Here is a 23206-nt window from a genome sequence, read left to right as displayed (position 1 = left end):
CCCTCCCCAACATAATCCCTAGGTGCTTTCTTGAAAGAGGCTTGTGATCCTTTGTTAGAAAGAATGAGGTTGGCAATTCAAGAAGTGAAGGGTGGCACATTAGTGGTTATAAAGCAGAATGTCTGCCAATTGTAACCTAAATTAAAATCCTATAAAGGAAATATTTTTGTCATTAAGAAAGAAATGGGTTATGTTAGACCTGCTGATTCAAATGCTAGAAACTATATGAAGTTTCACATGTGGACAAAATACATTAAACCGTTGAAGAACCTTTGGGTGGATTAGAAAAACGTGCCAGAAGCCCAGCATGTGTTTTACTAAGACTCTTTGATGACAGAGTTTAATACTTTAAAGGCCTTCAAAGAAGTTTCACTGTGATCCTATGATAACAAATGCTAGTCAGGGGTAAAAAGTACATGGAGGTAAATTAGTTATATTAGTGATACAGAGAAAAAAAAATCAAGTAAAATAGCATTTTGAAGGAGTAAAGGGAACACCACATCAGAGTTTAGCTACAATACCACAAAGACTAAAGGTTTCTTACAGTATACCCTAGCACTTGCCATAGTCTATGTAAAGTATATACCTTCTCAGTGATGGCATTAAGAATGATTGAATAAAGATAAACTGGGCTTGTGCTCAAGATGATGTTCACTTTTATTCATGAACTATAAACTACAAATATGCTATGAACCCAGCACAAAATACATTAGTAAGGAATGTAGTAAATGGGACTAGACATTGCAAAAGGTTGGTAATGGCAGTGACTTCTAATACCAGCTAACCCAGAGTTAGGCCTAACTTCACAGATTAAGGGCACGATCCCCCACAAATCTACTCTCACTTCAGACACCAGGCCACCCTTACTTCTGACCAGCTGGCTACAAATTTGAAGGTTCCTGTTACCCCCTCGGGATTAATAATTGACTATAACATTTTACAGAACTCAGGAAAGTGCTGTACTTAAAATTAGTTTTATTGTAAAGGAGACAGTCTGTGCCAAACAAAGGAAAGACACATAACACAAGATCTAGGAGGGTCCCAGATGCAAAGCTTCCCTTGCCCCCTCTCTGTGGAGTTAGGATGTGTTATCCTCCCGTACAGTGATATGTGACAATATGCAGAAGCTCACGCAAGCTTCAGCATTCAGAGTTTTCATTGCAGTTGGCGTTACATAGGCATGACAGATTGAACCATTGGTCATGCAGTTAAACTCAAACTCCAACCCCATTCTTCCCTTCTAAGAGGTCATATGATATCACATAGCTCAAAATCCCAACTTGCTAATAACCTGGTTGGCTAGTCTTTCTGTTGTGACCTGTCCTCATCCTGGGTCATTCATTAGCATAAACTACTTAGGGGCCTACCAGGAGTCACCTCATTAGCATAAACTATCAGAACTATCTCATCCTCATTATCTGTGCCCAGTTTTCAGGAATCTAAACCTTTAAATGTTGTTTATTTCCCAAAGTATGATCAGATGGTAAGACCAGTCTTTTTTTCTCTGTAGTCTTTAGAAGAGATTTTATGTGCCAAGAGAGGTTATTACAACCTGATCTGTTTCGATCCTACATTTAACAAAACACATAAGTAGGGAGCTCCCAGTTTAATCCTGGACTGTGTGATAGGTTTAGAATTCAGGCAAAATACATTTTATCCTTGCTAGTAAGTTAATAAAGCCTTCAGGTATAGAGTTACATTAATGGCCCTCACTTTATTGCATTGTCTCTTGCCTTCCTCTCCTAATGTCTAAATGCCTTTAGAATCTCACCAGGTTACCCCATGATTCTCCAAGGTAGCTCCTGGGAGCTCATGAATAGCCCTTTTATACTCTTCAAATTTTGCCCTCCTCTGGCCCACTGCCGCTTTTGCTGGTGCTTGCTGTAAATTTGCTCATGTCCCTGCCCAAGATTCCATCTCTTAGAGCATCCAACATTAGTCTTCAAGGTACCATATTCCCTAGAATCTTCTGTGCTGGGCTTCATCACTGGGGCACTGTAAGCTGTTTGTCTCCCACTTCTCTGCTGCTTTGGTTCACTAATGAAAACGTTCTCTTCAGCTTCTGCTTTGGCTCAAACTAGGACCCCTGCTATGTAAAGATATGTGTAGAGTTATTTTAGTATGCCAGCTTTCCTAATTTCTAACTTTCTGTGTTTTGATTTGGCATTATTAGGCTTCTTAAGCACTGTGCCACACAGTGCTGCAAAGTTAGAGCTGGAATGGCTGAGAAAGGACATTTAGCCTGGACTGTAGCCAGGGTGCACCTGAGCTATCTTGTTTAAATCACAGGACACCTGGGTGGCTCAGTTGGTTAAGCATCTGACTTCAGGTCAGATCACAATCTCACTGTTCCTGAGTTTGAGCCCCATGAAGGGCTCTGGGCACACAGCTCAGAGCCTGGAGTCTGCTTCAGATTCTGTGTCTCTTTCTCTCTGCCCAACCCCCATGCTCTCTCGCTCACGCTCTCTCTCTCTCTCTCTGTCTGTCTCTCAAAAATAAGTAAACATTAAAACAAAATTTTTTTAATTTTTCAAAAATCACTCCCTTTACACTGACCTCAGTTACAGAATTATAGAAACCCGCCAGTCTTGTAGTCTCCCCAAGAACTGTGCCCAAACAGTTCTGGATATTGGTGTTAGCCTTAAAATGAGCCTCCCGTTAGGGACTCACTCCAGTAATTGTCCTCACCCACTCTTCTGCCCAGCTCCCACAGCCATCCCAACTTCCTGACTTCTAACAAGTAATGTTCTTTAAATTAGAAAAAGGGTTTATTAGATATGAATTCCCTCAGTTTCCTGTCCCATTCCATTCAGGTTCTGAGGACAGTGAATACTTTCAGGGTTTATCCCTCTACTTGTGCTTCTGGCTCCATGTCTTCATTTCTTTCCACTTTAGATTTTCCTTCTCATTCTTAACCTTTATTTTCCTCTTAAACCTCCAGCTTCTCCCCCTCCCTTCTTTCCTAGCTACTCTTTGGCCTATGCACTCTCCATCCTGACAGTGTTGTACTAATTTTGTGTCTTTTGCTAACTTTGTTGCCAAATCTGGTAGAATTTTTTTTTTTTTTTTAGTTTATTTATTCTGACAGCATGTGGGAGGAGAGGCAGAGAGAGAGAGAGAGAGAGAGAGAGAGAGAGAATCCTAAGTAGGCTCATGCCATCACAGAGCCCGACGCAGGACTCAATCCCACAAATCGTGAGATCATGACCTGAGCTGAGGTTGGACGCTTAACCAAATGAGCCACCCAGGTGCCCCCAAATCTGGTAGACTTTTTGTTTACTCTGCCTCCCTGCTCCTCTCTCTAGGGTTTGTTGTTCCCTAGGGATTCCCAAGTCCACTTCTTACCCTGCTTGATGGATTCTTAGCATCTTCATCTATAATGATAATTCAAAGCCTCCATCTATACAATGATTCTACTCAAATAGCATCAGCCCTGCCTCCTCTCCTTAGCTCCAGGTCAACCAACTTCCTGTTAGATTTCTCCACCTAAATGTCCCAAAGGCACCCTAAACTTACTGCATGCATAACTGAAATTGTTCTGCACCAAATCCTTTTTTTCCCCTTATTTTTTGCCTGTGTTTGGGTAGCAAGCACCACCTACATCTTCATTGTGTCCTGACTATTCCAGCTATCACAGCCCTAATCTTTTTTCGGACCATCTCTGTATCTAGTTGACTTCCCCCAAGTAGTTACTTTCTGTTATAGTAATTTCTTCATTTCTAGAGGTAGTATATATAGGTAATGTCTAATAGCAAGGCCTCTGGAACCAGACTATCTGATTTGAAATTTCTAACTCTGCCACTTACAAGTCTTATAACCTTGGACAAGCCAATTATTCTTTCTCAGCTTCAGTTTCCTCACTTGTAAAATTGGGATAATAAGAGCACCAATCTGATAGCGTTATGAGAGTTAAATTAATTAATTAATACATTGAAAGCTTTGGGAATACTGCTTTGTAAATAATAATAGGTATTTAAGAGCTTGCTGTTAATACTAATTTTAAAGTATATATCACAATCAGTAATTATCTTATTGACTTTGTCCCTGCAGTAGCACATAAGCATGTCTGCCAAGTTCACTGCTATATCCTTATCAATCAGAGCGCTTTGCACATAGTGTCTAATCAAAAGATGAGAATCAATGAATGAAATCTTTTTCTCATTTTCAGCCTTCATCTCTCAATCTTTTGTCTATGCTCTAGTCACTTCCCACCACAATTTATACAACATTTTACATGCTAGAACAGAGTCCATCTACAATTGTAACTGAAATAGTTCTCTGTGGCTTCTCTTAAAATGAGTTCCTCTATTATTCAGGCTTTCTTTCCCTCATGAGATGAAGAGTAAACTTCTAATCTTGACTTTAAATATATCCACCCTTTGATGGTATTCTCCTGTTTGTTTTTACAACATGTTTTAATGAAAAATGTCAAGACCAAAAAAAGGAGCATTATAGCAAACATTGAGGACTTCTCAAAATTAGCAATGCTAACCTTTTGTTGTATTTTCTACAGATTTTTTTTTAAGAACTAGAATCATAAAGACATGATCGAAGTCCCTTTTCTGTCTCACCTAAAACCTTTTTTCCTTTCCCTCCCCAGAGACAATTAGTAACTTGAAATAAATGTGTACCTTTGCCATCAATGCTTGTGTGATTTTTAAATTTTTACATAAGTTGCATTGTATTGTAGAGATCATCCTGCTTTTTCACTAAACGTTGTAACATTCATTCTTAGAGACTTATGTTGATAGAGCTTTATTTACTTCATTTTAATTGTTGATCATATTGTGCAGTAGGAGTGTACTACAATTCATATGCTTTTAAAAATCAGTTTGTCTATTGGCACACATTTGGTTTTTCCCATTCTTTGCTTTTAAAATTTTTTTTAATTTTTTTGTTTATTTATTTTGGACACGGAGAGAGAGACAGAGAGCATGAATAGGGGAGGGGCAGAGAGAGACTGAGAGAGAGAGAGAGACAGAATCTGAAGCAGGCTCTAGGCTCTGAGCTGTTAGCACAGAGCCTGATGTGGGGCTTGAACTCAAAGACCGCGAGATCATGACCTGAGCCCAAGTTGGACGCTCAACCGACTGAGCCACCCAGGCGCCCCTATTCTTTGCTTTTAAATGAAACAATTCAGTGGGTGTTTTTGTACATGGCTACTTATGTAAGTGTATGCATTTCCTTAGTGTGTAGATCTAGAAGTGTTAGGCTGTAAGATATGAAGAATTTAAACTTCATTTAAGATCACAAATTGTCTCATGCCCTTACCACCTCTACATATATTTTTTTGTTTTCTTCAACCTCAGTTTATGTACTCTGTTTCCATTAAATGGGCTTCTTTTTCCTGTCTTCTCCATTTCTCCACTCAGAATGCAACATGTTCATGTAGCACCTTAATTCTCTGTATCACTTCTTCTCTAAAAGTAAGTTGTCCAAATAGAGATTGGAAGATGGCGGCGTAGGAGGACACTGGGATCACCGTGTCCTGCTGATCGCTTAGATTCCACCCACATCTGCCTAAATAACCCAGAAAACCGCCAGAAGATGAGCAGAACGGACTCTCCAGAGCCAAGCGTAGACAAGAGTCCCACGGAGGAGGGTAGGAAGGGCAGAGAGGCAGTGTGCGCTACACAGACTGGCAGGAAGGAGCCGGGGCAGTGGAGGGGCAGCCCGTCCAGCAAGGCAGAGCCCCCGACCCCGAGTCTCGCTTGCAAAAGCAGAGGAGCTGGACTGCGTGAGTACCACAGCCAGCGGGACTTAACATCTAGAATGTTAAAAGTAAACAGCTCTGCTCGGAGAGCGGGAGGGCGAGAGGACACTGGGAGGGAGAGGTGTTGAGCCCCGGAAGACAGCTCAGCTCAGTGGGGAACAAAGGCACTGACCAGTGCCATCTCCCTCTCCCATCCCCCAGCCGAAATCCCAAAGGGAACCAGTTCCCATCACTGAACTTGCTTGCACCTCGCAAACACCCAGTGCTGTGCTTCTGTGGATCCATCCCTCCAATGGACTACCTGCCTCCCTCCCGGTGCTGCAGGACTCCTTCCACAGGGGACCACCAATGGCAAAGCGAGCTAAGCCTGCCCCTCCCACCCCTGTGCACCTTGCAGATCCACCCCAGCTAATTCGCCCTTGGCCACATCTCATCAAAGCAGCACCACAAGCCTGGCAGTGTGCAAGTAGCCCAGACAGGGACCACACCACTCCACAGTGAGTCCTGCCCCTGGGAGAGGGGACAATAAGGTACACACCAGTCTGACTGTGGCCCCAGCGGTGAGCTGGGGACAGACATCAGCTCTAAGTGCGGCCCCGCCCACCAACACAAGTTACTCCGGACAGCACAGGGGAAGTGCCCTGCAGTTTGGAGCCACCCCAGGGACTACCCAAAATGACAAAACGGAAGAATTCTCCTCAAAAGAAACTCCAGGAAGTAGCGACGGCTAACAAATTGATCAAAAACGATTTAAGCAATATAATGGAACAAGAATTTAGAATAATCATAAAATTAATCACTGGGCTTAAAAAAGTATAGAGGACAGCAGAGAATCTATTTCTACAGATATCAAGGGACCAAGAAACAGTCAAGAGGAGCTAAAAAATGCTATAAATGAGGTGCAAAATAAAATGGAGGCGACCACAGCTTCGATTCAAGAGGCAGAGGAGAGAATAGGTGAATTAGAAGATAAGATTATGGAAAAAGAGGAAGCTGAGAAAAAGATAACAAAATCCAGGAGTATGAGGGGAGAATTAGAGAACTAAGTGATGCAATCAAATGTAACAATATTTGTATCATAGGAATTCCAGAAGAGGAAGAGAGAGAGAAAGGGGCTGAAGGTGTACTTGAAGAAATAATAGCTGAGACCTTCCCTGATCTGGGGAAGGAAAAAGGCATTGAAATCCAAGATGCGGGGCGCCTGGGTGGCGTAGTCGGTTAAGTGTCCGACTTCAGCCAGGTCATGATCTCGCGGTCCGTGAGTTCGAGCCCCGCGTCAGGCTCTGGGCTGATGGCTCGGAGCCTGGAGCCTGTTTACGATTCTGTGTCTCCCTCTCTCTCTGCCCCTCCCCCGTTCATGCTCTGTCTCTCTCTGTCCCAAAAATAAATAAAAAACGTTGAAAAAAAAAAAAAAAAAAAGAAATCCAAGATGCACAGAGAACTCCCTTCAGACGTAAGTTGAATCGATCTTCTGCACGAACTATCATAGTGAAACTGGCAAAATACAAGGATAAAGAGAAAATTCTGAAGGCAGCTAGGGATAAACAGGCTCTAACCTACAAAGGGAGACCTGTAAGACTAGTGGCAGACCTATCTGCTGAAACTTGACAGGCTCGAAAGGAATGGCAGGAAATCTTCAATGTCATAAACAGAAAAAATATGCAGCCGAGAATTCTTTATCCAGCAAGTCTGTCATTCCGAATAGAAGGAGAGATAAAGGTCTTCCCAAACAAAAACTGAAAGAATTCATCACCACTAAACCAGCCCTACAAGAGATCCTAAGGGGGATCCTGTGAGACAAAGCACCAGAGACACCACTGCAAGCATGAAACCTACAGACATCCAATGACTCTAAACCCATATCTTTCAGTAATAACACTGAATGTAAATGGACTCAATGCTCCAACCAAAAGACATAGGGTATCAGAATGGATAAAAAAAACAAGACCCATCTATTTGCTGTCTACAAGAGATTCATTTTAGACCTGAGAACACCTTCAGATTGAAAATGAGGGGATGGAGAACTATCTACCATGCTACTGGAAGTCAAAAGAAAGCTGGAGTAGCCATACTTCTATCAAACAAACTAGACTTTAAAGGCTGTAACAAGAGATGAAGAAGGGCATTATATAATAATTACAGGGACTATCCATCAGGAAGAGCTAACAATTATGTGCTGAATATGGGAGCCCCCAAATATATAAAACAATCACAAACATAAGCAACCTTATTGATAAGAATGTGGTAATTGCAGGGGACTTTAACACCCCACTCACAGCAATGGATAGATCATCTAGACACGCGGTCAATAAAGAAACAAGGGCCCTGAATGATACATTGGATCAGATGGACTTGACAGATATATTTAGAACTCTGCATCCCAAAGCAACAGAATATACTTTCTTCTCGAGTGCACATGGAACATTCTCCAAGATAGATCACATACTGGGTCACAAAACAGCCCTTCATAAGTATACAAGAATTGAGATCATACCATGCACACTTTGAGACCACAATGCTATGAAACTTGAAATCAACCACAGGAAAAAGTCTGGAAAACCTCCAAAAGCATGGGGGTTAAAGAGCACCCTACTAAAGAAAGAATGGGTCAACCAGGCAATTAGAGGAGACATTAAAAAATATATGGAAACAAACGAAAATGAAAATACAACAATCCAAACGGTTTGGGATGCAGTGAAGGCAGTCGTGAGAGGAAAATACGTTGCCATCCAGGCCTATCTCAAAAAACAAGAAAAGTCCCAAATACAGAATCTATCAGCACACCTAAAGGAAATAGAAGCAGAACAGCAAAGAGACCCCAAACCCAGCAGAAGAAGAGAAATAATAAAGATCAGAGCAGAAATAAACAATATAGAATCTAAAAAAACTGTAGAGCAGATCCATGAAACCAAGAGTTGGTTTTTTGAAAAGATAAACAAAATTAATAAACCTCTAGCCAGGCTTCTCAAAAAGAAAAGGGAGAGGACCCAAATAGATAAAATCATGAATGAAAATGGAATTATTACAACCAATCCCTCAGAGATACAAACAATTATCAGGGAATACTATAAAAAATTATATGCCAACAAACTGGACAACCTGGAAGAAATGGACAAATTCCTAAGCACCCACACACTTCCAAAACTCAAACAGGAAGAAATAGAAAACTTGAACAGTCTCATAACCAGTGAAGAAATTGAATCAGTTATCAAAAATCTTCCACAAATAAAAGTCCAGGACTAGATGGCTTCCCTGGGGAATTCTAGCAGACATTTAAAGCAGAGATAATACCTATCCTTCTCAAGCTATTCCAAGAAATAGAAAGGGAAGGAAAACTTCCAGACTCATTCTATGAACCCAGCATTACTTTGATTCCCAAACCAGACAGAGACCCAGCAAAACAAGAGAACTACAGGCCAATATCCCTGATGTATATGGATGCAAAAATTCTCAAAAGATACTAGCAAATTGACTTCAACAGCATATAAAAAGAATTATTCACCATGATCAAGTGAGATTCATTCCTGGGCTGCAGGGCTGTTTCAACATTTGCAAATCAATCAACGTGATACATCACATTAATAAAAGAAAAGATAAGAACCTTATGATCCTGTTAATCGATGCAGAAAAAGCATTTGACAAAATTCAGCATCCTTTCTTAATAAAAACCCTTAAGAAAGTCAGGATAGAAGGAACATACTTAAACATCATAAAAGCCATTTATGAAAAGCCCATAGTGGAATGGATGAGGAAAAACTGAGAGCTTTCCCCCTGAGATCAGGAACACGACAGGGATGTCCACTCTCACGGCTGTTGTTTAACATAGTGTTGGAAGTGCTAGCATCAGCAATCAGACAACAAAAGGAAATCAAAGGCATCAAAATTGGCAAAGATGAAATCAAGCTTTCATTTTTTGCAGATGACATGATATTATACCTGGAAAACCCAATAGACTCCACCAAAAGTCTGTTACAACTGATACATGAATTCAGCAAAGTCGCAGGATACAAAATCAATGTACAGAAATCAGTTGCATTCTTATACACTAATAATGAAGCAACAGAAAGACAAATAAACTGATCCCATTCACAATTGCCCCCAAAATCATAAAATACCTAGGAATAAACCTGACCAAAGATGTAAAAGATCTGTATGCTGAAAACTATAGAAAGCTTATGAAGGAAATTGAAGAAGATATAAACAAATGGAAAAACATTCCGTGCTCATGGATTGGAAGAATAAATATTTTTAAAATGTCACTACTACCCAAAGCTACCTACACATTCAATGCAATCCCAATCAAAATTGCACCAGCATTCTTCTTGAAGCTAGAGCAAGCAATCCTAAAATTTGTATGGAACCACAAAAGACCCCGCATAGCCAAAGTAATATTGAAGAAGACCAAAGCAGGAGGCATTACAACCCCAGACTTTATTCTCTCTTACAAAGCTGTAATCATGAAGACAGCATGCTGTTGGCACAAAAACAGACACATAGACCAATGGGATAGAATAGAAACTCCAGAATTGGACCCACAAAAGTATGGCCAACTAATCTTTGACAAGGAGGAAAGAATATCCAATGGAAAAAGACAGTCTCTTTAACAAATGGTGCTGGCAGAACTGGACAGCAACATGCAGAAAAATGAAACTAGACCACTTTGTTACACCATTCACAAAAATAAACTCAAAATGGATAAAGGACCTGAATGTGAGACAGGAAACCATCAAAACCCTAGAGGAGAAGGCAGGAAAAAACCTCTCTGACCTCAGCCGCAGCAGTTTCTTACTTGACACATCTCCAAAGGCAAGAGAATTAAAAGCGAAAATGAACTCTTGGGACCTCATGAAGATAAAAAGCTTCTGCACTGCAAAGGAAACAATCAACAAAACTAAAAGCAACCAACAGAATGGGAAAAGATATTTGTAAATGACATATTGGACAAAGGGCTAGTATCCAAAATGTATAAAGAACTCACCAATCTGCACACCCGAAAAACAAATAATCCAGTGAAGAAACGGGCAGAAAACATGAGTAGACACTTCTCTAAAGAAGACATCCAGATGGCCAACAGGCACATGAAAAGATGCTCGACGTCACTTCTCATCAGGGAAATACAAATCAAAACCACACTCAGATACCACCTCATGCCAGTCAGAGTGGCTAAAATGAGCAAATCAAGAGACTGTAAATGCTGGCAAGGATGTGGAGAAACAGGAACCCTCTTGCACTGTTGGTGGGAATGCACACTGGTGCAGCCGCCCTGGAAAACAGTGTGGAGGTTCCTCAAAAAATTAAAAATAAATCTACCATATGACCCAGCAATAGCACTGCTAGGAATTTACCCAAGGGATACAGGAGTGCTGATGCATAGGGGCACTTGTACCCCAATGTTTACAGCAGCACTTTCAACAATAGCCAAATTATGGAAAGAGCCTAAATGTCCATCAACTGATGAATGGATAAAGAAGTTGTGGTTTATATATATGATGGAATACTACTTGACAATGAGAAAGAATGAAATATGGCCTTTTGTAGCAACTGGATGGACCTGGAGAGTGTTATGCTAAGTGAAATAAGTCATACACAGAAAGACAAATACCATATGTTTTCACTCTTATGTGGATCCTGAGAAACTAAGCAGAAGACCATGGGGGAGGGGAAGAAAAAAAAAGAAAGGGAGGGAGCCCAACCATGGGAGAATCTTAAAAAACTGAGAACACTCAGGGTTGATGGGGGGTGGGAGGGAGGGAAGGTGGGTGGTGGGTATTGAGGAGGGCACCTGTTGGGATGAGCGCTGGGTGTTGTATGGATACCAATTTGACAATAAATTTCATATTAAAAAAGAAAAGTAATTTGTCTCATAGTCTTGTAGCACTCAACTGATAAGTTATTTGTGCCCATTCTTCCACTTACCAAAAGTCTCTTCCCCTCTCTAAATACCATCTTAAAATCATTTTATGTATTTGTTGATAAATGTCATTGCTAACCACCTCTCTTGGGTTTCACAGACTCCTTTAGGTCAAGGTAGTTCTCCTTTGTTCTTTTATTTTTTTTTTTTTATTTTATTTTTTAATATATGAAATTTACTGTCAAATTGGTTTCCATACAACACCCAGTGCTCATCCCAAAAGGTGCCCTCCTCAATACCCATCACCCACCCTGCCCTCCCTCCCACCCTGCCCTCCCTCCCACCCCCCATCAACCCTCAGTTTGTTCTCAGTTTTTAACAGTCTCTAATGCTTGGCTCTCTCCCACTCTAACCTCTTTTTTTTTTTTTTTTTTTTTTTTTTCCTTCCCCTCCCCCATGGGTTTCTGTTATGTTTCTCAGGATCCACATAAGAGTGAAACCATATGGTATCTGTCTTTCTCTGTATGGCTTATTTCACTTAGCATCACACTCTCCAGTTCCATCCATGTTGCTACAAAAGGCCATATTTCATTTTTTCTCATTGCCACGTAGTATTCCATTGTGTATATAAACCACAATTTCTTTATCCATTCATCAGTTGATGGACATTTAGGCTCTTTCCATAATTTGGCTATTGTTGAGAGTGCCGCTATAAACATTGGGGTACAGGTGCCCCTATGCATCAGTACTCCTGTATCCCTTGGATAAATTCCTAGCAGTGCTATTGCTGGGTCATAGGGTAGGTCTATTTTTAATTTTCTGAGGAACCTCCACACTGCTTTCCAGAGCGGCTGCACCAATTTGCATTCCCACCAACAGTGCAAGAGGGTTCCTGTTTCTCCACATCCTCTCCAGCATCTATAGTCTCCTGATTTCTTCATTTTGGCCACTCTGACTGGCGTGAGGTGGTATCTGAGTGTGGTTTTGATTTGTATTTCCCTGATGAGGAGCGACGTTGAACATCTTTTCATGTGCCTGTTGGCCATCCGGATGTCTTCTTTAGAGAAGTGTCTATTCATGTTTTCTGCCCATTTCTTCACTGGGTTATTTGTTTTTCGGGTGTGGAGTTTGATGAGCTCTTTATAGATTTTGGATACTAGCCCTTTGTCCGATGTGTCATTTGCAAATATCTTTTCCCATTCCGTTGGTTGCCTTTTAGTTTTGTTGGTTGTTTCCTTGTTCTTTTAAAACATAGCTAATACTTATTGCAGCTTTGTTGCCTTTTGTGGTTCCTCACTAAATTTTTGTATGCTAGTAACTGTTTATAAATCACTCAGACATTTAGCATTTTGAAATGTTGGTGCTTATATTCTTGTTCAAGTGACTATGAGAATGTGAATTTACATTCTTTCCAAGTACAGCATAAACTGTTTTCCTTGTCTTTCTCACTAGAGGCCTTTAACCAATTGGTTGTGTTGATTGCTAACCTTAGGAGAAGAAGCTGATGTGTATTGGTCTTGTTTTCATAAATGTGCCTGCCTGGTTACATGTTTTACCCTACAGGAAGAAATACAGCATTGTGTTCATCTAATGAAATGACAATTAATAACCAGATAGTCATAACAGAGGAAAGATGCAGTGTACTTTGCCAAATTCTATTTCAGATAACTTCAGTAATGTTATTCTTTTTTTTCCCTCAGTATCCAAGGGGAGAGTACTTAATTTTTACCTGTAGGAGCCAGATTTCTTCAACACAAAAACAACTGATTTTTTGATATTCTGTTGACCTAGAGTAAACTGATTTTTTTCGTTGCGTAAAAGTAAAGTTTTTTGGGTTTTTTTTATGCCTAACTTTTCAGTTCTTTTGTGCTGTCAAACCAAATGTTAGGGCCTAGGCATAAATAAAGTATGCTTTGAATTAACAGTATCAGTTTTGCATTTTGTTGCTGAAAATTCTATCTGAAATTTTCACTAGAGAAACTCCACTTTCATGGATTGCATAGTCTGTATTTTCGAATGTTGATTCTAATTCCGCCCTGCTTTGTCTCCTTGGAGAGGAAGACAAACATAACTGTGCTTATTTATCATTTGGAAACTACTAGGCTTCACATTGTTCCTTAACCACAAACTGAATCCTTATTGCCAACCAGGTTTGCATGGCTTGATACTTAAGTTTACAAGAGATAGAGAAATGAAGAGAAACTGGATGATTACTTGGCAGTTATGATAATTCAGTCGTGATTAGCTTTACTGACCATTAATATGAAGTTAATAATGCTGTCTTCCTGTGCACCAAAGAACAATACATATCCTATCCATGTGAAAAGAATTTTTACTTTTTGCATTGAACACAATATTAAGGAGTTAGTACATAAGTACTCTTGAAATGTAGGTGCTCTAAAAACACAAATTGTCATTCCTCTTGGTACATATGTATGATAATAGAGCATTGTGGGTAAGAGCCTGGAGTGGTGCACCTGATTCATATCCTTGTCCCCATGCTTACTAGCTGGGTGACCTTGGACAAATCCCTTAATCCTCTCTGTGCCTTAGTTTTCTAACCTGTAAAACAGAGATAATAATAGGACCTACTTGGAATTGTTGTGAGCTCAAAATTTACTAATTGAAAGGTAGTAGAATAGTACCTGGCATATGGTAAGCTATATATTAGTGTTTGTTATGGGTGGTAATTATTTGTTTTTCTTTTGTAGATTGCCTGTTCCCCATTTCTCTTTTTTTTTCTTTTGATTTATAAAAACATCTTTACTTTATAGACTTTGATCCTTTTGTGTTAGAAATAGTTATTTTATCATTTGTCTTTTAGTCTTTGTTATACTTTGTCATACCAAAATATTAAAACTTTATTGTAAGTTTGTTAATATTTCTTTGATAGCTTCTAGATTTTTTATGTCATGCTTGGTAAGTGCCCCCCTTCCCAATAATTATAAAAATAGTTCTTATTTTTCCTTGTACTTTATGGTTTCTTTTATTAGGTTACAATCTTTAATTTTACCTTTGATTCCCTTTTGCTTATGGTGCCAGGTAGGTGCCAACCTTTGTATATGCTTCTGAAGATTTTATATATACAGACATTTATCTTTTTTGGCTACCTGGGAGCACAGAAATTGTATAGAATCAGATCTCTGACTTGGTTCTAATAACTTGTTAGCAATTGCTGTAATGTTTATTCAAAGTTGAATATGAATTTAGAGTACATATATCCATCTCTTAGATTGAAACAGATTCTTGAGACATTCAATTTGCAAATATCAGTAACAGTAGATACTCAGATGTATGTGCTTAATAAATACCAACATTTTGCTAACTTTCTGTAAGTTGCCTTTCAGTTGGAGAAACTTGACAAACTCATGTATGTTTTTAAGTCACTTTCACTTACTGTATAACAATGTATTACATTAAGGTGGTACATTTAATTGACTGCTAATTGCATTGGCAGAGATACCATATCCCTATCTTGTAGATCCTATACTTGACCTTACATGCCCATACAGACTCCAGAAGCCATACAGCCCTGCAGAAGTGTAGGTATTGTGCCAAGATAAAACAGTTTTGGTTTTAGTGAATACCAGAAAGCTGGAATATCTCTTTTATCTGAAGATTTGGAGAAGAAAAACATTTTATTTAAAACAAAAGCATTAGTATTCAGAGAAGAATGGAGAATTTTGTAATTTTTTTTTAATGTGTATTTATTTTAGAGAGAGAGACAGACTACAAGCGGGGGAGGGGCAGAGAGAGAGGGAAACAGAATCCAAAGCAGGCTCCAGGGTCTGAGCTGTCACCACAGAGCCTGACACAGGGCTCGAACCCAGGAGCTGTTAGCTCACGACCTGAGCTGAAGTCTGAAGCTTAACCAACGGCACCCGAAGAATTTTGTGAATTTTTAATGTTAAATTAGAAGGCTAAAAATGAGAGCCCCTTGAGGCTATGCATCCAGGCAAACACTTCCCTTCTCAGGTATACACACATCCATGCAAACTAGTGTTCTCCTCTTTTGACCTTTGTAGGGTATATGCATAGGAAAACTTGAGGAATACAAAGCCACTAATGGGCCTCCTTTCAATCTGCTATCATGGTGGGTACAGCCAGCACACAGCAAACTCAGCCTCAGCCAACTGCTGACTTAGAATGATTCTAACCATGGAAAAGAGCTGATATTTTGAAGTGCCCACCTGTTGGAGAGGGTGTAGTAGATGCTTTACGTTTAAAACATTTATTCTTCCCAATAAGTTTATGAGCTAAATACACTGTTTCCCACTTCATAGCTCAGAAAATTATGGCTCACAAAGATTAGTAATTTACCAAAGTCATAATTGGCAGATCTGGGATTTAAACTCTGGTGTAATGCTAGTGCACTTGATAATTATCTCTTTCCCAGGAAATAGTAACTGGTCATTTTGGCTCAGAATCATTTATGTAATTTATCAAGGGGTGTGGAATATTGACAATTATTGGTCACACACATTCGTTGTGTGACTTTGGACAAGTCACTTGACCTCTAGGTGCTAATAGCTTGTGTGGTAAATTAGATTGGACTGGGTGTCTTTAAGGTTCATTGGGGTTCTTCAGAACTAAGTATTTGCCTCTTCACATTGTGCCTCTTCTTCATTAACCCTTGCACTGTTGCTTTTTTTAAAATTTCTTATATGGATTACAGCCTTTGCTTTTTTAGAATTTCAAATTTCAAGGCTTCATGATTGAATCACGAATCACTTTGCAAAAAAAAGTAGTAATTTAGCTGTTTAGTGAGTGCTGCCATCTTGTGTCTACCATTTTGTGAGAGCAAAAGTTAGAACTTAGAAAAATCATACTGAAGTATTTTTTGTTGTGTTTTTTGCAGGGGGAAAAAAACACATTTCATTTGATTTAGTGGGCCAACAACCTCAGTCAAATAGAGAGGACAATGTCATTTAGCAAACAACTTTTACATTTGCTTATGTTGCCTCCTTTTTGTTATCCCTTAGACAGTGAAACTGAGATGTGTAAACTAATGTGAATTTATATATCAGGGTTCTAAATTATTCTATTTCAAGATAGTTTTTGAAGAGCTAGTATAAGATGTGAATGGTTCTATGATGCATGGTTGGTAATACTAGCATCCTTTCTCTTGGTGCTTACACCTTACTTGTTCTATTGTTTCACCTTAAAATTGTACTTTTCAGTTTATTAATAGACAACAAAACTATCAAAGGAAAATGGAAGAGCAATATAGGATTTTTAGAGGGATTTGTTTACTATGATGTATTCATTTGTAGCATAAATACATAAAATGAAACTGACTTTAAAAACAGATGACACTTAAAGAATTTTGGCATTTCAGATGTCTTTAAAAATAATCTTTCTACCCTTTAGACATTTACTTTTAACAGACCATGTGGGTTTCTTTGAAAATGTTAAATGACTTATTATAGCCTTTTGTTCTTTTGTGCTCTTAAAAATCTAGAGTGTGATCATTATTCAAAATTATAGTCTTCCATTAAATCCATAGAGTGGAGCTCTGGAAGAAAACTCTTTGGAGTTAAGCATTCTTGGTTGCAATCTTAGACAAACTTTTTTTCCTTTATAAAATACATAAATATCTCTCCTACAACACTGACCACATACTAAATTCTTGTTATGTATTAGTTCCCTAACTTTCTTCTCCCCTCTGCTTTTACTGCTAAACTCTCTAGGTGGCCTCAGTGACTTATTTAGGCTCACAAACTAATACATGTGAAAATTAGTTGTAAGTATGCATTCTGACTTTTGTTTAAGACAAGAAACTAGTAAATTCACCAGCAGTAACATTTTTAATTTCCAAATTACTATGTAGTGTTCCTCCCCTTGGCTCTTTTGTTAAAATGTTTTCTCTTATTTTAATTTTAGGCCACTGAAAGGTATGATATATTTGATTCACGACAGTCCATTTCAGCCCAGGAATCTACAGTGGTGACAAGGACATGGGACTCCTCCTGCCAGATTCCAGATGGTTCAATACACTTGACATCCTGGCTGACAACTGTGAAAAAGAACCTTGGATTACTTTATTTTATTTTTGTGGGACACCACAATCCCAATTCCATAGGACACATCAGGTAAACTGTCTTATCACTTAAGAAAAACATACCCCTTTTTCTTTTAAAATCTTTCATATGAAAAGCAGGGAGCCAGAGTATTTTAAGAAATGCCCTACCCTTTAATAACCTTGTTGTTTTGAAAATAAGTCAGTTAACTCTGATATGGAATATAATTAAGGAAGACTTTTTTTTTTTTTTTTTTTTTTTGGAGAGAGAATCCCAGGTGCTGTCAGCCCGACCTAGGTCTCAATCTCAGGAGGAACTGTGAAATCATGACCTTAACTAAAATCAAGAGTTGGACACTTAATCAACTGAGCTATCTAGGTGCCCTAAGGAAAACTTTTTAAAATTCAGTTTAGTCTACCTGTGACTTTAGAATCTATTTCTCCCTCTTTTTTTTGTTTGTTTTTTTTTGTGTGGGTTTTTTTTTTTTTAACCTTTTCAGATGTGTTTATGGATTTCTGAAATTTGTTTAGGTATTTGTTTATGATTATGTGAGGTGATACATTGTGGTAACCATTTCACAATATATACGTATCATATCATCATGTCATGCACCTTAAACTTACACATTGTTTTATGTCAATTATATCTCGATAAAGCTAGAAAAAAATAGAAGTTGTTTACATCAAGTTTTGTTCTACAAGGTCACATTTCTCACAGGTTCAAAAATGACAGCTGTCCCTGATGCACTGCTATTTGGTATCAGCATAAAGTGTTTTCTTAAACTCACTAAAGGTATGAAATATATTGGCATCTTACGCATTTGATTTTCTGAGGAATTTGTATACTAAAATGTCTGATAATAGGTGTTGTTTGTCACTGAATCACATATCAGGAGAGTTTTCAATGCTTGATTCATAATGCAGATTATTAATGCAGATTACCAACTGTGTTTTGTATAGAATGTTGCTGGTTTTTTTTTTTTTTTTAATTATTTCTTTTTAAAAATTTGGAACTTTAGGCATCTAAATGAAGGCTATAATAGAAATATATTTTTCTTACAGGAAGATACTCCTGAAATCCTTTTTAGAAAAAAAGGTAAATCTCTATTTACCTTTATAACTACAACCATTGCCTTAACATGGATCATTCCTTAATGTTTCCTAAGACCCTTTAAAAGTTGTGTGTGGGGCGCCTGGGTGGCGCAGTCGGTTAAGCGTCCGACTTCAGCCAGGTCACGATCTCGCGGTCTGTGAGTTCGAGCCCCGCGTCAGGCTCTGGGCTGATGGCTCGGAGCCTGGAGCCTGTTTCCGATTCTGTGTCTCCCTCTCTCTCTGCCCCTCCCCCGTTCATGCTCTGTCTCTCTCTGTCCCAAAAATAAATAAAAAAAAAAAAAAATTAAAAAAAAAAATAAATAAATAAAAAAAATAAAAGTTGTGTGTGTGGGGCCCCTGGGTGGCTCAGTCGGTTAAGCATCTGACTTTGGCTCAGGTCATGATCTCGCGGTGAGTTCAAGCCCCGCGTCCTGATCTGTGCTGACAGCTCAGAGCCTGGAGCCTGCTTCACATTCTGTGTCTGTCTCTCTCTCAGGCCCTCCCCACTCATGCTCTGCCTCTCTCTCTCTCTCTCTCTCTCTCTCTCTCCCCACCCCCAAAAATAAATGAACTTTAGAAAAATAATTTTAAAAAGTGGCATGTATTTCAGAATCACCTCATACCCTTACTGTAGCTCTTATCTCATTGTATACCTTTTTTAGTGCATATGTCTGCCACTAAATTCTATAGTTTTTGAAAGTAGGAATTTTGCTTCTATCTTGTTTAAATCCAACATTATTCCTGGACCATAGAAGGCATCAGTCAATATTGTATAGTAACTGAATTTAAGAGATGTTTCAAACTGAATTTAAATTTTTTTTCTTTCTTGCTAAGGCTTCAAGTTCCCTGTAGAATTCTAAAATAACCTTTGCTGATGAGGATGTCTGATACTGTTACTGTAAAAAATGAAACTGAAACAATGAAGGATTTGGAGGCAGAAGTGAAAGATAAAACCAGAGTTGAAAATCTTATCAAATCAGAAAACTATGGGAAGATTTTGGCAGAGAAGAATGAACGTTGTATTGACAACAATATTGATTTGCAGGTAAACAGGATTTTCTCTCTGACTACAAATACTAATTCTCAAGATACAATTATACTCTTTATACCAATCTCACTCTCAAAATTCTAAAAGGGTAAGTTGACCCTTTGGGACGTGTTTACTAGCTGTTTTTTGAGCTATCTGGATTAGATTGTTGAGTGTAGCTCTTTGAATTTCTTGTATCTTTGATTTGCTTTGTATTTACTTATAATTGCTTTCATTTGTATGTGTACAATTCATTTTTTATTGGGTTTCTACTTTTTTGTACTCCTCTGCACCTATTAGCATCATGAGAGTTCAGGATCTAACCTAAGAACCCTTAAAGGAGAGAAGAATAAGTAAGATTGCAAACTGTAGAAGTTTTCTTGGCAAAAACAACCCTTAAGGGAAGCAGTCACCCATGACTGAGAACAGAGGTTGCTGGGAAAAACGAATTCATTTGAGGCTTTTGCTGCTACACATATATGATTTAGAATTAACTACTGAGAAGGCTTTTAATTCCAGGCATAGATGGAAATTGATGAATTGGTCAAAAGATTCAAGATAGGTAAAAATTATTTCAAGTAGTACTTACAGTATTCACTTCTGAATGTTCTAGTAATGTCCCATGATTTGTGAGTCAGGAAGATGGCATAAGGGCTTGGCTTACTGAATTTTTAGTGAATTTGTTGCCTAAGGCAACAAAAGTGGTTTTTTGCCAATATTTAACTGATAGATGGACTGGCCTGGAAAGTCCAAAACTGTTTCACTCACATATCTGACACCATGGTGGGAATGGCTGAGATGTCTTCTCACCTGGAACTGGGAGCATCTCCCTGTGGCCCCTCCAGCATGGCCGCCCAGGGTAGTCACACTTACTATGTGATGACTCAGGGATCACAGAAAGAATGTTCCAGGAGCCAACCACAGCTGCAAGCATTCTTTTGACTAGGCTTAGAAGTCCCAGAATGTCTCTTCTGTCATCTTTTGATGACATATGTGAATTAAGTTAGCTCAGATTCAAGGGAGGGGCAATTAGAGTCTCCATCTCAGTAGGAAAGAAAGACCTTTAATCTACCACAAAACTTTCTTAAATATTATTTCTAACTCATTTGTTTTAGTTTAGCCCTATGAATAAAGAATTCTAGTTTGGAGAAAATATTTTATTGTTATTCTGTCATTCTTATTACATCCTGAAGATCTCGAGGGCTACTTTTTTATAAGCATAAAGGGCTATTTTTTTAATATACTTTTCTTATAAGTAAAGAAGTTTCTTTTAAGGGTTATTTCATTCATTCAGTCAGAAACTTTGTTTAATTCCCCATTATATGCCAGAAATGTGTTAGAAAATGAAAGCAACTCACATAGCTATAAAAAGGCATTTAGGCCCCACTGATTAAGTATAGTCAAGTGGTAATTACCTAAGAAATTGGCAGAAATAACATACTTTTCCTAGTCATTTTTAGTAATAGTACTTTTTAAAACAAATTGCCAAGCTTGCCGTCACTACACTGTGATGGCAGCATGCCAGTATCCTGATTGAATCAGAGAAAATCTGCTAAAATTCTATTGCACTTATTATTGAAATAGTAGAAGATTTCCTTTTAGTCCCTTTTTTATACCTAATACTCCCTCTTCCAGGTCATGCTTATAAACAAGTGATCAGTTTGGATTATTGCATTTCTTACTGTGTGTGTTGTGTTGCCCTTGGCAGTAAGCACTGTTGAATCATGGCACAGTTCATACTATAGGAATATAGGAAAATTGCATGCATTCCCCAAACACTTATTGAAAGCCTATTCTATGCAAAGGAAATACTAAAGTAAGCAAAAATGAACGTGGTCTCTGACATACTCCATTCAGCATCATGACTATAAAGATTGGGAAGAGAAACAAAGAGAACATGAGAATTCATCTTATATTAATCTATTGAATGCTATATTCACAGTGTGTTCAGATGTTTTTTAAGAGTTTACTGTATGTGAGAATATTTACTCTGCTTGGAACTTTTTGAGATCCAACATGCCTCCATGCAAGGTGTCTGGCAAGAGGCTTACAGTCAAAACAACTTACATGGAAGAGATTTAAGTAGTGGAAATTAGAAATGGAAGTAGATTAATAAATATAAAAGTTTTTTCCTGTATTTTTACCTATTATAATGTAAAAAAAAGTCAACTGTGTTAAGCATCAGTAGAATAGTCTTGTTACAAAAAATCTGGCTAATATAAAATTATCTTTTAACTTACTATGGAGTTACCTTATGACATACTAGTAGACATTTCATCTTTCTTGGGTACCTTTAAGATGCTGGCTAAAGGTTTAATTTTAATAGCCACTGTATTTACTTAAATTTAGATGTGTATATCAACTTATATATGTTTCCTATTAAGAATTTTGAATAAACCAATATATTGCCTATTTCCTTGTCTATCATTCTGAATAAACTTATATCTGTTGTCTTGCTTCAACCCAGTAATACTTGAAGTGACTTAGAAAAATGAAAATGTTTCTTCAAGAAGCATATATTTCATCCATTCCCAAGTCTTAATTTCCTGACCATGCCCTTAGTGCTTTATTTAGAAAAAGTCATTTTTGAACGAAGGGATGTAGTAGCTTCTGTAATACTGTGAAGACATCTTACAGTTTTCTACTATGTTAAAGTGTTAAAGATAGCATTCATATAAAAAATTTTATCAAACTGGAGAGAGGACAGCAGACATTGGACATTACCTTCGATGATTACAAGTGGACTATCTCATAGAGCTCCTTAACCATTGCTTTTATATGTAATTCTGCTGGCGTGACTCTCTCTTTTTTAAAAATGTTAGTTGTGTTCTTCATTCAGAGTTTTATTTTGGGTTATAATCTTTTATAGAAGTTTTAGAATTACTTTCTTAAGAATACTTTAGTGCTAATTTGAGCGATCTGTGTACATTAATGTCAAGAAGTTAACTTACCTACATAATTACTGTGGGGTTGGTTCTGAACTGTTGATTATGGTCCCAGATAATTGTGCAAAGAGTTTTTGCTGAGTAATTTTTCTACTGCCACACGCTATTCCTATTACAGATACTAAGTTGTATATTGGACTTTTTATGATTATATAGTAATTAGAAGATTGAAGTGATGAGGAGTCAAGCTTCTAAATCCAGAAAAATGTTCGACTACAACTAATCTTTAATGAATGGTGGGGGAAGGGGAGAAGTGTTTGCTTTGGTTTTCTTTGTTAAACTGATTAATATGCCCTCTGGTGTTCGATTTTTCTCAGGGATAGAATTTTCAGATTAAATTTAGGGTGAATTACTTGTCTTGATTTTTTGTAGTCATTTATTTCAAATGTAAAATTAGGAATCTTGTGCTCTGCTCACTATTTATTCAACTTCCCCATTCTTTTTTAATTGTATTTTTGTACAGGACAAATGCTTTGTGTAGGGGTACTCATCTGTGTACATGTGTATATAAACACAATCCAAAACCTATTTTAGAGCAGTTTAAACAATGATCCCTCTC

The 23206-nt window shown here is 38.1% G+C and overlaps 1 protein-coding gene across 11 annotated transcripts in view; it reads left to right on the top strand.

Moving 5' to 3' along the window:
* Nucleotides 1–17543: 17543 nt before the first annotated feature.
* R3HDM1 (R3H domain containing 1) overlaps nucleotides 17544–23206 on the top strand; it is a 127594-nt gene continuing 121931 nt past the window's right edge. For 9 of the 11 annotated variants that reach the window (XM_060625992.2, XM_060625988.2, XM_060625985.2 and 6 more), the window contains exons 1-3: nucleotides 17578–17656; nucleotides 18646–18679; nucleotides 19510–19720. In XM_060625992.2, the coding sequence (XP_060481975.1) occupies nucleotides 19550–19720 (171 nt within the window). In that variant the 5' untranslated portion in view covers nucleotides 17578–17656; nucleotides 18646–18679; nucleotides 19510–19549. Of the gene's footprint in view, nucleotides 17657–18333; nucleotides 18377–18645; nucleotides 18680–19509; nucleotides 19721–23206 lie in introns of those variants that run through there. The other 2 variants (XM_078451345.1, XM_060625978.2) reach the window with 2 other exon arrangements.

The sequence above is a fragment of the Panthera onca genome, chromosome C1 (genome assembly GCF_046562875.1).
Source record: "Panthera onca isolate mPanOnc1 chromosome C1, mPanOnc1 haplotype 2, whole genome shotgun sequence".
NCBI lineage: Eukaryota > Metazoa > Chordata > Mammalia > Carnivora > Felidae > Panthera > Panthera onca.
Note: the sequence above shows the minus strand (reverse complement) of the source record. Positions and strands in the feature narration are given on the sequence as shown.